Source organism: Callospermophilus lateralis, chromosome 2, assembly GCF_048772815.1.
Source record: "Callospermophilus lateralis isolate mCalLat2 chromosome 2, mCalLat2.hap1, whole genome shotgun sequence".
Classification (NCBI taxonomy): Eukaryota; Metazoa; Chordata; class Mammalia; order Rodentia; family Sciuridae; genus Callospermophilus; species Callospermophilus lateralis.
In genome coordinates this window covers 53,747,820-53,765,235 of record NC_135306.1, presented here as the reverse complement: position 1 = coordinate 53,765,235, position 17,416 = coordinate 53,747,820, and the positions used below count along the sequence as shown (strand labels likewise).

Here is a 17,416-nt window from a genome sequence, read left to right as displayed (position 1 = left end):
CTAATAGAGACAGTGCCATGCTTCACATTTCCAGGGAGAAAGTTTCTCTAATCTATTGATATCAGAAAAATGCTCTGATATTTACTTCTTGTATATCTTAAGCATCCTTCTGAAGCAAAAGATAAACTCAGTTCACTAATTTCATTCGCTACTGAAATATTTAATATTCCAAATGTCATAAGAATCAGTAGATACAAAATTCACTATGCAATTTAAATGTTTATCACATTATTTTAAGGAATCCTATAATTATATAAGTTCTAACACTAGTCAGAAAAGCATTTCCTGGGTTAGATTAAAATCTGACATAAGAGTATTTCATTTCACAGTTCATCAAATATTTACTGAGTGTCTGTGTTATACCAGGCACCTGAATGCAAAAACAGAGATGAAGGCATGCACAGCTTCTCATGAAAGCACAAAATGGAGATATGTGGAAGGCCAGAAAACACTCTTGAAGTATCAGTGCTTAAAGTTAAAAAAAAAAAAAAAAAAAAAAAAAAATTGGAAGTGGCCAGGTGAAGAAAGGCAAAGCAAATGTGAACTTTCAAACAAAGGAAAACTGAAAGAGAAAAGCCAAGAAGCATTAAAAGTCATGATGTGCGTGGCCACCTGTGCATACATACACCAGCACTGCTGAGGAAAGCAGAGGTCAAGAAGGAGGAAAGCTACCTCTCCCCTCATGCCACTCAAGTATGCAACATGCCTATCAGTAACACCTGAAGGCAGGGAGTCTGGATTTAGGGGAGAAACACCTTCCCAACTTGTGATATTCTGATAGAGGACACTGCCATGGTCAGTAAGAGTGATTAAATGCTGAAACAGAGAAAAGGCAAGGTCAGAGTCTTCATTGTTTAAAATATACTCAGTGACAGAGTGAAGAATGAGTGGGAGGTAAATGGAAATTAGAGATAGTCACTAGATTGCTGCACAGTTCAGGCAAGAGCTGATGAGCAACTCCACTACAACAATGAGAGTCATAATAAAGAAGAGATGTAGCCAAGCAATCTTTAAAAGGCAAAAGCAGCATGAATATGAAAGTGAGGCACAAGGAAGAGTGGAAAATCATGTACATTTTCCAGCTATTAAATTTTAACTCCCCAAATATAAAATAAGTTTTCAAATCCCATATTCAACTGTCTGATCCCCATTGGAAAACACATCAGAAAAAAACAGGGGCCTCTGTGGATAGCTTCATATTGTTTACTGAGATAGTAAAATTGTTGTTATTAACCAGACTTTGTAATGTACAGGGTTTTAGAAAATACCACACTGATTCACTTTTACTAAACCAAAATCTAACCTAAGAGGTCAACTTCCAGAAAAAGAGAGAAGCAATTCTCAAACAAATACAAAAGATTTTAGAATGGAAGATTTATCATTTTATAGTTGAGTTTCTTTCTGTCTCTCCTTATACTCCTGACCCCACCCCTATAGCCTTCACCATCACCTTAGAGGCTTCCATGTGCAAATATAATTTTTTGGAAGTACTGGAAAATACAGAGATAGGCAAAATACCAACGATAACAGTTCTTAGAGGTGAAATTAAAGTGCCTCATGAGAAAAAGATTCATTGTTTTATTTAGTAACTTTAAAACTTTTCTTTCAGAAGGAAGAACTAAAAGAAAGGGGACTAAGAATAGAAAGTGGGGAAAAATAATATTTGAAGTATCCACAAAAAATGTGGTTATTGATATATGCATGATGGAGCTTCACTGAAGCAAGAAAGGAATGGCCAGGCTGGAGATGCAGTTCAGTGGTCCAGCAATCGCCTAGCACATGCAAAACCCTGAGAGGAGGGAAGGCAGAAGGGCCACTAGGAATAAGGGGCCTTCCTCTGCCTGGGCCACTTTGGTGGGAGGCCCTCTACCATAAGAAAGTACAAAATGGAATAATCTCTGTTTTCACATGGAAAAGCAGTCTGAAACTAGGTGTGGCCTTTATAAGGCATTTCTTTATAAGGCAGTCAGTCCCATTAGACTGAAAAACTCAAAATAGACTCTGAAGTACATTTCAGTAGATAAAAAGTTGTCTGGAGGTTTTTTACAGCCAAATTTTATCAGAATAACAAATATTTTTCATTAACACTGTAAGACAACACTTGACTGAGTCACATTTTTTATGTAGTATTAGCAGGCTTCTCAGCCAATACCAATTCTAAGACAGACATTTATTACCTGCACAAAGGTGAGTGCTGCTTTCTGTAGAAGACACTCAGCATAACAGATCTCAGCATGCATCTCCTCTATTAAAAAATAAATAAAAATATGTTAAGAAAAATCCCAAGTCCACAGTAATTTCCATAGATATTCAGAAAAGACTGATAAATAAATGATCCCAAGAGACACTAACACCTAGATTGCTTTTGTTCTTCCATAAAAGGGATACATTAGCCCATTATTAGTGCTGATTCAGCAACATTCCTCTGGAATGTATGCAAAGTTCAGGGAAGTCATCATTGGCCCCATTCAAACACAACAGGAGTCCACATTTGATGTCCAAAACCCAAACTTGGCTCATAAGGAGAACCAATATTTAAGTCTTTAAAAAGAAAAAAAAAAAAAAAAAAAAGACAATTCTTTAACTTAACAGTAACATTAAAGCTCAACACAGTTGTAAAGTTTGAAAAAAAAACTATATGAAATTTATAAACTCCTAAAATATGAAGGTATGATAATCATGACAATGACTAGAAACATTATTAACCTGAAGTGAATGCATCAATTCTCCAGAGCTCTCTGAAAACGCACTCAGGTCAGGGTTCTGCACACAAATCAAACTTGATCTAAAGAGAGTCAGGACTATTCCAGTTTTAGGGTAACTTTATCATTAGATATCCAGCACAAAAACAAGATGCCTTGCAAAAGGGGGTTGTGGAGGCTATGTATGTCCTAGGGATATGTGGAATGCCCCCAAAACACATTCCTTATCTTCTTAAATAATCTATTATACTTGCAGAGATTAGGGAGACAAATCTTGCATGTTTGCTTAAACACACTCAGCAGATTCCTGCCTTCTCCGTGGATTGCAAATCAGTATGTTATTTAAGTACTTGAGTTTGGAGAAAAGGCTTTGCCATGTTCTAGCTATAGAACCTTGTGCAAGGTAGCCTTTCTTTCTCTGTTGGTTGCCTCATTTATAAAATCCTCTAATGTCTCTATTTCATAGGTAAAGGATTAAATGAGGCACTGCATGTAGAGTTCACTATACACAGTAAGCACTTGATAAATGTTAGTTACTTGCACTAAGATTACTGTCTTTGACAAATGTACATTTTGGTAAAAACTTAGAAAGCAGAAAGCATTTTTATGACAAGTAAGTGATGGAAAAATAGGGTATATGTCTGTATAATTGTAAATGCTATTGATCAAACTAGATAAGAATATGTGTCATCTTTCAATTACACACACACACACAACCCATTGGCTCTTTCATATGAGTTCAACTTCTTGCTATGCTCATATTCCAAATGTGCAATTTATGAAGAAGTAAATAAGCAACTAAGATCCCCAACAGCACACAGACAGGTCCAAACCCACAACAGGCAGTATTTGGGGACCTATACCTGTCTGTGTGTATCCCATCAGGATCAATAATCAGAGCTGCAGTTCTTTAGAACACCTTCCCTAAAAATGTGCCTCTTGATTTTTTCAGTGTTTCAGCGGGATAAAAACTGATAACTTTTATTTTTAGAGTCACAAAAATATCCTCTTCCTAGGTTAAGTCTATAACACAGTGAGAACTTTCAGGGACTGTTAACGCTGTGCTAAGGATCAGATTGCTGGTGTGGGACATGCGCAGAGGGGATCAGCAGGAAAAAAGGCATAGAGCAAGAAAAGCCCAGGCCACCTTTGGCTGTACCATGTGGTGTGCAGTCAAGGAAGAGAGAGCAATGAGACTGGAAAGGTAAGTAGGAGTTAAACTATGGATGACCTTGACTGTCACAGTCTGCCCTGGATTCAGTAGGTAACCATGAGTCCTTGAAAAGATATGAACAGAAGAGTGAATGGATTATGATTAGGTTAACAATGGACAAATCCAAGAGCAACATAAAAGATGTAACAAGAAAGCAAAGAGAAAAAGGCATGAGAATTCCAATTCTATATTCCACATGTAAGTATTCTTCATATTATAGCTCACATCCTAGACATTGCATTTAAATATCTCTTTTTAAAGTCAATTTGAAACCCGTTCAGCACAATCCGCCAGCCATGAGAGAAGAGCAGGTGTGTTCCACATTAAGCCCATGAAAAGTTTAATGAAATATACTCATTCCTGCAGACAACCAGACACTCAACGATGTAAATGAAAATTACCAAGAGGGAAAACAAATCACATACTAAAACGACAATGTTTTGACATGCTCTCTTGAACACAAAGTCTGTCTGGGTTGTAGTGACAGCCAAGCTCACTGGGAAGAAAAAAGCAACTTAATTTATACAAGTCTTATTTCTTCCTTTACTGTGGATGATTTACATAGGGCAGTTCCCTGGTTCTCAAAATTAGTATTGGGCACTTATAAATAGGCACTAGTAGAATGCCACTGAATTATAAAACCCTTAGGCCACTGAAGGAAATAAATTCATGGTGCACTGAAATGTTAGCCAAGTACAGCTTTTAGGTATAAAGTCTATATTTCAGAATAGACTATAGCCACAGTCTATACAATTTTTATAATTAGCCAAAGTTTTCTACCTTACTCCAGACTTCCTGAAGTGCACTATCCAAAGATATTATAAAAGAATAAGAACAGAGTAACATCTGTTTTTAAGATGTTTAACACAGGAGTGATCCCACATTTTCCTCACCCATTTTTTTAGCTATCTACAGGAACAAGTATGGTTATAACAGAGAAAGCTGGGCTACCAGGAAAGGCACATCAGCTTTAAACCCTGCTCTGAAAGGTGGGTGACCTAGACCACCTATCCAATCTCTCCAAACATTAGCTCCTAGTTTAATGAGGAGGTTACATGGAATAGATTGGTTAATGTTTGGAACATAGAAAGTATTTTTTAATGGTTATTATCATATTATTTTTTTTAGAAACCTAAATTTTAATAGGGCTCTTGTTTACATTTTTTTTATATGAATGTTTTTGTTTTTGTTTTTTTATTGGTTATTCAAAACATTACAAAGATTGCAGAATCACATCGGTTACATATCCACATTTTTACATAATGCCATAATTGTAACTGTTGTATTCTGCTACCTTTCCTATCCTCTACTATCCCCCCTCCCCTCCCCTCCCATCTTCTCTCTCTACCCCATCTACTGTAATTCATTTCTCTCCTTATTTTTTTCCCATTCCCCTCACAACCTCTTATATGTAATTTTGTATAACAATGAGGGTCTCCTTTCATTTCCATGCAATTTCCCTTTTCTCTCCCTTTCCCTCCGACCTCATGACTCTGTTTAATGTTAATCTTTTCCTCCTGTTCTTCCTCCCTGCTCTGTTCTTAGTTGCTCTCATTATATCAAAGAAGACATTTGGCATTTGTTTTTTAGGGATTGGCTAGCTTCACTTAGCATAATCTGCTCTAATGCCATCCATTTCCCTGCAAATTCCATGATTTTGTCATTTCTTAGTGCTGCGTAGTACTCCATTGTGTATAAATGCCACATTTTTTTTATCCATTCATCTATTGAGGGGCATCGAGGTTGGTTCCACAGTCTAGCTATTGTGAATTGTGCTGCTATGAACATCGATGTGGCAGTATCCCTGTAGTACGCTCGGTCTTCAGGGAATAGTCCGAGAAGGGCAATAGCTAGGTCAAATGGTGGTTCCATTCCCAGCTTTCCCAGGAATCTCCATACTGCTTTCCATATTGGCTGCACCAATTTGCAGTCCCACCAGCAATGTACAAGAGTACCCTTTTCCCCACATCCTCGCCAGCACTTGTTGTTGTTTGACTTCATAATGGCTGCCAATCTTACTGGAGTGAGATGGTATATTAGGGTGGTTTTGATTTGCATTTCTCTGACTGCTAGAGATGGTGAGCATTTTTTCATGTACTTGTTGATTGATTGTATGTCCTCCTCTGAGAAGTGTCTGTTCATGTCTTTGGCCCATTTGTTGATTGGGTTATTTGTTTTCTTATTGTTTAATTTTTTGAGTTCTTTGTATACTCTGGATATTAGGGCTCTATCTGAAGTGTGAGGAGTAAAAATTTGTTCCCATGATGTAGGCTCCCTGTTTACCTCTCTTATTGTTTCTCTTGCTGAGAAAAAACTTTTTAGTTTAAGTAAGTCCCATTTGTTGATTCTTGTTATTAACTCTTGTGCTATGGGTGTCCTATTAAGGAATTTGGAGCCCGACCCCACAATATGTAGATCGGAGCCAACTTTTTCTTCTATCAGACGCAGAGTCTCTGATTTGATATCAAGGTCCTTGATCCATTTTGAGTTAACTTTTGTGCATGGCGAGAGAAAGGGATTCAGTTTCATTTTGTTGCATAGGGATTTCCAGTTTTCCCAGCACCATTTGTTGAAGATGCTATCCTTCCTCCATTGCATGCTTTTAGCCCCTTTATCGAATATAAGATAATTGTAATTTTGTGGATTGGTTTCTGTGTCCTCTATTCTATACCATTGGTCCACCAGTCTGTTTTGGTACCAGTACCATGCTGTTTTTGTTACTATTGCTTTGTAGTACAGTTTGAAATCTGGTATCGCTACACCTCCTGATTCACACTTCCTACTTAGAATTGCTTTTGCTATTCTGGGTCTTTTATTTTTCCATATGAATTTCATGATTGCTTTATCTATTTCCACAAGAAATGCCGTTGGGATTTTAATTGGCATTGCATTGAACCTATAGAGAACTTTTGGTAATATCGCCATTTTGATGATGTTAGTTCTGCCTATCCATGAAGAGGGTATATTTTTCCATCTTCTAAGATCTTCTTCTGTTTCTCTCTTTAGGGTTCTGTAGTTTTCATTGTATAAATCTTTCACCTCTTTTGTTAGGTTGATTCCCAAGTATTTTATTTTTTTTGAGGATACTGTGAATGGAGTGGTTTTCCTCATTTCCAGTTCAGAAGATTTATCGCTGATATACAGGAATGCCTTTGATTTATGCGTGTTGATTTTGTATCCTGCCACTTTTTTTTTCCAATTTTCCTATTTTCTTTTTTTTTTTAATTAATTTTTATTGTTGGTTGTTCAAAACATTACATAGTTCTTGATATATCATATTTCACACTTTGATTCAAGTGGGATATGAACTCTCATTTTTACCCCGTATACAGATTGCAGAATCACATCAGTTGCACATCTATTGATTTACATATTGCCATACTAGTGTCTGTTGTATTCTGCTGCCTTTCCTATCCTCTACTATCCCCCTCTCCCCCCTCCCCTCCCCTCTTCTCTCTCTACCCTCTCTACTGTAATTCATTTCTCCCCCTTATATTTTTCCCCCTTTCCCCTCACTTCCTCTTGTATGTAATTTTGTATACCCCTGAGGGTCTCCTTCCATTTACATGCAATTTCCCTTCTCTCTCCCTTTCCCTCCTACCTCTCATCCCTGTTTAATGTTAATCTTCTTCTCATGCTCTTCGTCCCTACTCTGTTCTTAGTTACTCTCCTTATATCAAAGAAGACATTTGGCATTTGTTTTTAAGGGATTGGCTAGCTTCACTTAGCATAATCTGCTCTAATGCCATCCATTTCCCTCCAAATTCTACGATTTTGTCATTTTTTAATGCAGAGTAATACTCCATTGTGTATAATGCCACATTTTTTTATCCATTCGTCTATTGAAGGGCATCTAGGTTGGTTCCACAGTCTTGCTATTATTAATTGTGCTGCTATGAACATGGATGTAGCAGTGTCCCTATAGTGTGCTCTTTTTAGGTCTTTAGGGAATAGACCGAGTAGGGGAATAGCTGGGTCAAATGGTGGTTCCATTCCCAGCTTTAAAAGAAATCTCCATACTGCTTTCCAAATTGGCTGCACCAATTTGCAGTCCCACCAGCAATGTACAAGTGTACCCTTTTCCCCACATCCTCGCCAGCACTTGTTGTTTGACTTCATAATGGCTGCCAATCCTACTGGGGTAAGATGGTATCTTAGGGTGGTTTTGATTTGCATTTCTCTGACTGCTAGAGATGGTGAGCATTTTTTCATATACTTGTTGATTGATTGTATGTCCTCCTCTGAGAAATGTCTGTTCAGGTCCTTGGCCCATTTGTTGATTAGGTTATTTGTTATCTTATTGTCTAATTTTTTTAGTTCTTTGTATATTCTGGATATTAGGGCTCTGTCTGAAGTGTGAGGAGTAAAGATTTGTTCCCGGGACGTAGGCTCCCTATTTACCTCTCTTATTCTTTCTTTTGCTGAGAAAAAAACTTTTTAGTTTGATTAAGTCCCATTTGTTGATTCTAGTTATTAACTCTTGTGCTATGGGTGTCCTATTGAGGAATTTGGAGCCCGACCCCACAGTATGTAGATCATAGCCAACTTTTTCTTCTATCAGACGCCATGTCTCTGATTTGATATCAAGGTCCTTGATCCACTTTGAGTTAACTTTTGTGCATGGCGAGAGAAAGGGATTCAGTTTCATTTTGTTGCATATGGATTTCCAGTTTTCCCAACACCATTTGTTGAAGATGCTATCCTTCCTCCATTGCATTCTTTTAGCCCCTTTATCAAATATAAGATAGTAGTAATTTTGTGGATTGGTTTCTGTGTCCTCTATTCTGTACCATTGGTCCACCTGCCTGTTTTGGTACCAGTACCATGCTGTTTTTGTTACTATTGCTCTGTAGTATAGTTTGAAGTCTGGTATAGCTATACCGCCTGATTCACACTTCCTGCTTAGCATTGTTTTTGCTACTCTGGGTCTTTTATTTTTCCATATGAATTTCATGATTGCTTTCTCTATTTCTACAAGAAATGCCGTTGGGATTTTGATTGGCATTGCATTAAACCTATAGAGAACTTTTGGTAATATCGCCATTTTGATGATGTTAGTTCTACCTATCCATGAAGAGGGTATATTTTTCCATCTTCTAAGATCTTCTTCTATTTCTCTCTTTAGGGTTCTGCAGTTTTCATTGTACAAGTCTTTCACCTCTTTTGTTAGGTTGATTCCCAAGTATTTTTATTTTTTTGAGGATATTGTGAATGGAGTGGTTGTCCTCATTTCCATTTCAGAGGATTTGTCGCTGATATACAGGAATGCCTTTGATTTATGAGTGTTGATTTTATATCCTGCCACTTTGCTGAATTCATTTATTAGCTCTAATAGTTTCTTTGTAGACCCTTTTGGGTCTGCTAGGTATAGAATCATGTCATCTGCAAATAGTGATAATTTGAGTTCTTCTTTTCCTATTTTTATGCCTTTAATTTCTTTCGTCTGTCTAATTGCTCTGGCCAGTGATTCGAGAACTATGTTGAACAGAAGTGGTGAGAGAGGGCATCCCTGTCTTGTTCCAGATTTTAGAGGGAATGCCTTCAGTTTTTCTCCATTCAGAATGATGCTAGCTTGAGGCTTAGCATAGATTGCTTTTACAATATTGAGGTATATTCCTGTTATCCCTAGTTTTTCTAGAGTTTTGAACATAAAGGGATGCTGTACTTTGTCGAATGCTTTTTCCGCATCTATCGAGATGATCATATGGTTCTTATTTTTAAGCCTATTGATGTGGTGAATAACATTTATTGATTTCTGTATGTTGAACCAACCTTGCATCCCAGGGATAAATCCTACCTGATCATGGTGCACAATTTTTTTGATATGTTTTTGTATCTGGTTCACCAGAATTTTATTGAGGATTTTTGCATCTAGATTCATTAGAGATATTGGTCTGTAGTTTTCTTTCTTTGAAGTGTCTTTGTCTGGTTTAGGAATCAGGGTGATGTTGGCCTCGTAGAATGAATTTGGAAGTTCTCCCTCTTTTTCTATTTCCTGAAATAGCTTGAAAAGTATTGGTATTAGTTCCTCTTTAAAGGTTTTGTAAAACTCTGCTGTATACCCATCCGGTCCTGGGCTTTTCTTAGTTGGTAGTCTTTTGATGGTTTCTTCTATTTCCTCAATTGATATTGGTCTGTTTAGGTTGTCAATATCCTCCTGACTCAATCTGGGCAGATCATATGACTTAAGAAATTTATCGATGCCTTCACTGTCTTCTATTTTATTGGAGTATAAGGATTCAAAATAATTTCTGATAATCTTCTGTATTTCTGAAGTGTCTGTTGTGATATTGCCTTTTTCATCCCGTATGCTAGTAATTTGAGTGTATCCTGCCACTTTGCTGAATTAATTTATTAGCTCTAGTAGTTTCTTTGTAGACCCTTTTGTGTCTTCTAGGTATAGGATCATATCATCCGCAAATAGTGATAATTTAAGTTCTTCTTTTCCTATCTTAATGCCTTTAATTTCTTGTGTCTGTCTAATTGCTCTGGCCAGTATTTTGAGAACTATATTGAATAGAAGTGGTGAGAGAGGGCATCCCTGTCTTGTTCCAGAATTTAGAGGGATCATATTATTTTTTAATTACTATTTATACTCACATCATGTCATCCTTCCTAAAACTAAGGTTAAAAAAATCTCCAATATCATTTTCATACTACAAAGAAAGAGGGAAGCAGGGGTCAGTAGAAAAGCACTATAGAGTGTAACAGAACTGGGAATACAAACAGAGTCCTCAGATTCCCTTGGATTTTGGGGGGGAGGGGCTATTTAATCTCCTATTAATCTTTGTTAGAGGACTGTAGAACTACTAGTACAAATTTTTATTCTTATGGATACCTGGAGGTCAGTTTCTGGAAGAAAAAAACAAGATGGGTTTCAGGGATCTAGAGTTGTTAGGTAGCTAGTCAGCCATGAATGGGTGGGCAGAGCTAAGACAAGGAAGGGTAACTGAAAACTACAGGTAAAAGCAGCTGGAAGATGGGGACCTAGCATGTTAAAATCTCCTCCAGCCCATAATTACCTCCTCTCAAGAAAAACCATTGTTTCAAGATCAGTTCACACCCTACCAGGTAGCCTGAAACCTCCCTTGTCACAACTATCACAGCCGCCAATCATCTTGGCAATCGAACATCAAGACCCTCACAAGAAAGCTTGTTGATGGTATTCAAGGGTAATAACCAATTCAGGGGACAGGAAACAGAGTCAAAAACAGGGGGACTCTATTTCCTTAAATTCCTAGATTCCGAACATTCCTAACTACCTGTCCACCAACTCTGAGCATCATGCCATCCTCCCATGGATACAGTCCATGTAGTCCTATGCTGTCAGGAAAAAAAAAAAAAAAAAATCCAAAGGTAGACCTGGGTGGGACTCTGGAAACTTTTAAGACCCCCTCTGCCACTAAAACTGGAGAGCAGGAAGGGCACAATATCTCTCTCTTCTCTGAGAGGACCCATCTCTCCCTTAATAGTATCCCCTTTTCTTCTTTCCTATGCCCTCTAATAAACTCATGGCTATTATTCTGAATGACAAGTTTGAAATCTTTCTGGCCTAATTTCAAGAAAAGAGGGGGCCTCCACACTGCCTCAGTTTCACAGTAGGCATCTGCCCTGTAAGAGAATGACTAATGAAATGCCATTTTGTTTGGGAGGCAACATCACACCCTCTCAGAACAAGTCCTGAAGATGTGATATGCATCAGTCCTCTCTGGTGATCAACACTTGAAACTCACATCACGCAAATGTTCCCAAGTTCTCCAATGTCCATAACGAGTTGATGACACTTATCTAAAAAAAATGAACACTTCATGATAAAACACACTTAACAATGTGTGTGACGTACACTTGACCATGAGGAATGCCTCTGATGGTTTTCAAAACTGCTCTTGCTTTTAATCAGCCACAAAGTTTTCAAGTATTTTGTGTTACTTCCTCCAGAGAGCAAGTCGGACAATGACAATGCAGGAACAGATTCCTTTGAAATGACAGAAGTTTCTGAAGGACATATTTTTAATTCTGCAGGGTTACCTGCACACTCTTTTCTGATAAACCATCCTCACTAGGGTAAAACATCAATCAAACAACTGGAAACTTCTGCCCTGATCTCAGCAGGAACATCAAGTAACTGACAACAGGCGTCCTTTCTTCCCATCCATCTGCTCAGGATGCTGTGGGCCTTCCTAGATTCCGAACATTCCTAACTACCTGTCCACCAACAGAATACCTATGATACTGTGAAGTATTAACACTTTTTAAAAGTTATCAAAATTACTTTGACCTTGGAAAAAATTCTTAATAACAGAGAAAACTGAAACTCTCATAAGTGGGTAGTAAGAATATAAGTGTCTTCAGTTTTTAGAGGAAAAAAAATCGCAATACCTGTAAATTTTTTAAAATTTCAAACCCTTAGACCTAGTATTATGATCTAGATGTGTTTCCCAAAAGCTCATGTGTGAGACAATGCAAGAAAGTTAGAGGTGAAATGGTTGGGTTATGAGAGCCTTAAACTAATCAGTGTGTTGATACACTGATAGGGATTAACTGGGTAGTAACTGAAGGCAGGTAGGGTATGGCTAGAGGCATGGGTGGGTCATTGGGGGCGTAGCCTTGGGGTTTATATTTTGTCTGTGGTGAGGGGAGCTCTCTCTTTTTGCTTCCTGGTACCAAGTTCCCAGCTGCTTTCCTCAGCTACACTTCTCTGTCATGATGTTCTGTCTCAAACTGAGGCCAGGAGGAATGGAGTAAACCATCTATAGACAGAGACCTCTGAAACTATGAGCCCCAAATAAACTTCTCCTTCTCTAATTGTTTTGTCAGTCTTTTGGTCATAGCTGTGAAAAAAAACTGACTAAAACAACTAGTAATACCATTTGTAGGAATTTATCCTATGAAATATTTTTTAAATGTGTGAAGACACATGTACAAGGGTTTTAGAACATAATTATTTGCCACAATGAAAAACTAAAAATTATATGACTGTTCTTTAATAGAGAAAAAGCAACTAAATTATGTATATCCATCATATGCAATACTACATAGGTGTAGAATGAAGCATATTTATATGACTTGGGAAAACATAACATCATAGAACGACACGAATTACATGATTCCATGTTTGCAAAAGGTGAACACCACATAAACAACCACCAAAACCCTATGGGTTTCTTATATGTTTGTACATAGAAAAGTCTGCAAGGCTTTAAATTCACCATTAGCAATGGTTACTTCAGGAGGGTGAGCACAATGGGGAAGATAAAAGATTCCAATTACTTTCTACACTTCAGTATTGAATTTTATGAACATGACTGCCTTTTAATTTTTAAAAGAAAATAAAAATTAATCTTTGAAATCACTCATACCTTCACTCAGCTGTTCCAATGATCCTCGAGAAAGAAGACTTGAAAAAGATTCTACAACTGTGCATTTTTTCCTATATCTGCATTGAGTAAATAGATAGGGAGATAGGAAATAGAAAGAAAAAATAAAAACAAATCAGGCTGTGTTCTTTTTCATTTGACATTCATTTCAGCAGTCACACCAAAGAGTCACCAAGCTGCAACTCTAAACCCTCACATCTGCAGGGAAAAGGCCACCCTTTTCTATCAACTGCACACCTAGCTCCTAGCACAGGGCTAGCAACCCACAGACAGTCATCCCACATTTACACCCCACATGTGGGACAAACCCATACACACTGACTACTAAACCTGCTAGGGGTCTTCCCTTATCTCTATGGCTATGTCACCAGTGGAGTTAAAGTGCACTATTTGAAAGTGCTCTTCATTTGAGGGGCTCACAACATAATTATATAAAGATGTCAATTTACCCATGTTAATATTTACTAACACTAATAATAGCTTTTACTATGTTATTCCTAAACATACAGAGGAAAGCTCAAAATACGATTAAAAATCTATCTTATTTTGACCAATCCAAAGTACCCAACATAAGTTCTTCTTATATGAACAAAATAATCCTGTTGGAATTTGCAGCATCCCACATAAAACAAGCTCCTTGCTTGACTTGGCACAGTATACAGTACTCAAATCTCACCCACTTCAGGAGACACCTGAGAGATGCTGGCTGTTAACCTCACTGAAATCTCCCTCAAATCTTCTCTTTAGCTGGGGCCCTAAACTATCAAGAAGAAAAGTCTGGGAACCACACTATTCCTGGTAGGAATTGTTAAACTCTATTATATAAAATTGGATAAGGCCAAGAAGTTTTGAAGCTGAAGTCCTTTTCTGTATCTGGCCAACCTCAACCAGAGTTCTCAGGCAAATAGGGCTCATTTTATCACACAGGTTCAGGGTTTGGGGGTCAGATCTCAAGTATTTAACTCTTCAGTCATACTTTTGGCAGGTTTGTAAAGCGTCCTTCATGGCAGAAATGCCTTTTTGGATGTCCTGTTGCTCAAAGGTCATGACAGCCTGCAACACCACAATGGTACTGTAGCCCAAGGCATGGTACATACTCTCCTTAGCCCTAAAAAGAACACAGGGAATTAGTACAATTCAATTACATAAAAAAAAACAATCTAGGCTTTTTTGATACTAATCACAAGAAATCCTACCAAAGCATGCCCTGACTTCCACAGTAATAACATCTAGTCTTTCACCATAATCACTGAAATGTTACAGCCTGTGAGAGGTGGGTGCTTAAGAACTTTACTGTCAAGAATTTTCCAAATTAAACTCACACAGGCAGGACAAAATGTTCCGGGAGAAGAAGCTAAAGTGGCAACATGCCTTTCTCTGCTTCAGCACAAGGGGGCAGCCTGCTGATTCATTTCCCAGAAAAGGTTTCAGAGCAAACAACATTTTCTAGTTAAACAAGGTGCAATGTGCTGCCTTAAGATTTAAAATAAGTGCTAAAATGAGGAAAATATTAACATTAAACTGAGACGAGTGATAGGAGGAAAAGGGAGAGAGAAGGGAAAGTGCATGGAAACGGAAGGACACCCTCATTTTTATACGAAATCACATATACAAGATTGTGAGGGGAAAGGGGGGGAAGGGAGAGAATGGAACAACAACAGATGAGATAGAGAGGGAAGATGAGAGGGGAGGGGAGGGGGGATAGTAGGGGATAGGAAAGTTAGCAGAATACAACAGTCACTAATATGGTATTATGTAAACATTGTGAATGTGTAACTGATGTGATTCTGCAATCTATATTTGGGGTAAAAATGGAAATGCATAACTCATTTAAATCAAATGTATGGAAGATGAAAAAATTAAAAAAAAAAAAAATAAGTGCTAAAAATAAAGACTACTGGAAATGTATTTTGTGACAAAGAGATTTCATTTTGGGTAATGGGGGTTACAAGGGATTGAACTCAGGGGCACTTGACCACGGATCTATATCCCCAGCCCTAGTTTGTGTTTTATCTAGAGACAGGGTCTCACTGAGTTGCTTAGCATCTAGTTTTTGCTGGGGCTGGCTTTGAACTCTGTTCTCCTGTCTCAGCCTCCTGAGCTACTGGGATTACAAGCATGCGCCACCATGCCTGGCCTCAATGTTTTTTGAAAGAGGAAGACTCATTATATCATTCCCTTTCCTCTACAGCCCCAGATCAAGAAGAAGCAAGATTTGGGGCAATTGTGGGGCAGTGGATCAGCCCCAAAAGGGCCTGACCAAAATAAATCTCAAATCCTGTATCTGATCTAATTGCATTATCTGAGATTCCTAATTAAAGTTCTTAATAATTTCAGTTATTAAGTTATCAATGGTTTTTGAATAACCAATAAAAAAATTAAAAAAAAAAAAAGTTATCAATGGTTGCTTCAGGAATCTAAGAATGTTCATTAGTTCTACTGTGGAACAGACATCTCAATTTCCTGCATGTAAAAGCATTACCATCTCTTCTCAAAACTTCTGATGTTAGTTATTTATGATATTAAAAATACCAACACATATCCAAGTGCAGTGTAGCACATCTGTAATCCCACTAGTGTGGGAACCTGAGGCAGGAGGATTAAGAGTTCAAGGCCAGCCTCAGCAACTTAGCAAGGTCCCAAGAAACTTAGCAAGACCCTGTCTCAAAATAAAAAATAAAAAGGGCCAGGGATGTGCCCCAGTAGTTAAGCACCCCTGGTACCAAAAGAAAAAAAAAAAAAAAAAAAAAAAAGCAATGCATATGCCTGGGGATGTGGCTCAGTGGTGAAGGGCTTGCTAAAATAGCAAGGCCCTAGGTTCATTCCCAGCATAGCCAAAACAACAACAACAAACCAATACACAGTTTTGTTTTTAATTTAAATATTAAGGCTCAACAGCCTGCTGTTATATGAAACAAATACAAGCCACACTAATTTTTTTCCCTTCCCCCATGGAAATAAATAGTCTAAACAATTCTTTGGTAATTTGCAGTTTGTCCTAAACAGTGAGGCCACTGGCTGTTCAAAAGAACTACAAGGGGACTGGAGTTATGGCTCAGCAGTAGAGCGCTCGCCTTGCATATGCAAGACTCTGGGTTTGATCCTCAACACCACATAAAAATAAATGAATAAAATAAAGATATTGTGTCCAACTACAACTAAAAAAATAAATATTTAAAAAAAGAACTACAAGGAATAAGAGCAGCCAGAAGTTATTCACTAACTGTGCCTTCAAACCTATTATTTTTCTAACTGAATGTTCTTCCAAGAAGGAAAAAAAAAGGTTCAAGCGGGGGAGTATTTTTAACAATGACGCATGCATAAATATCACGGACTATAAAACTTGACTGGATACAAGATTATATTATAACCAGCTAGGTGTCAATGGAAGAAGGGGGGAAAAAAGACTTGTTTGAATAAAAAAATTAAAAAGATAGGTAGGTAGGCTGAGAAAGGAGACAGAGGAGAAATAAAGAAGGAAAGACAAGAAGACTACAAAAGGAGGTAGAGGGCCAGAACACAGAAAGAGAAGTCTAAAGCACCTAGAAGGGTGGAGGAGGGAAGAACACTGGCAAGGCAGAGGTTGAGACAAAAACTGGAGGCAACCCTGACAATTTTCCTTAGCCTGTGGTCTCAACATTTATCTTATCATTTCTTCTTAACTTCTGAGATGCTAATTGGTGAATTATGATTTAAAAAATTAAGGGTACTGTTAATTAAAATTAAATTGCTCAACTTGGTTAATCACATATATAGGAAATCCCAGTAATATTATCTTGAAATTTAACATTGAGATTAGCATATTCTAGTTCTTTGCCTCATTTCAAATGAATCTTTTTCTAATTATATTTAAAAGAAACATCCATGTAAATATTTCACTGAATAAAACAAAACTGAAGTCCTACAAAACTACATAACATGACAATATTTGAGCCAAATATGGAAATTAAAATATATGAAATAATCAGAAATTTTCTAATGATAAAATTTAAAAAGACATATTTCTTAACTAAATTTTAAAACTGACCTACAATAAGGGGTCTCAACCAAATAGGCTTATAAATATTTAGGTAGGAACACATAAATTAACCTACATGACATTAAAGAAATGGATAAAACAATGT

The 17,416-nt window shown here is 37.4% G+C and overlaps 1 protein-coding gene across 1 annotated transcript in view; it reads right to left on the bottom strand.

Moving 5' to 3' along the window:
• Ttc39b (tetratricopeptide repeat domain 39B) overlaps positions 1–17,416 on the bottom strand; it is a 131,312-nt gene that overhangs the window by 31,134 nt on the left and 82,762 nt on the right. Inside the window, exons 5-7 of the mRNA XM_076845961.2 lie at positions 14,269–14,400; positions 13,275–13,351; positions 2,178–2,245 (exon numbers count right to left, since the gene is read on the bottom strand). Of these exons, the coding sequence (XP_076702076.2) occupies positions 2,178–2,245; positions 13,275–13,351; positions 14,269–14,400 (277 nt within the window). The remainder of the gene's footprint in view (positions 1–2,177; positions 2,246–13,274; positions 13,352–14,268; positions 14,401–17,416) is intronic.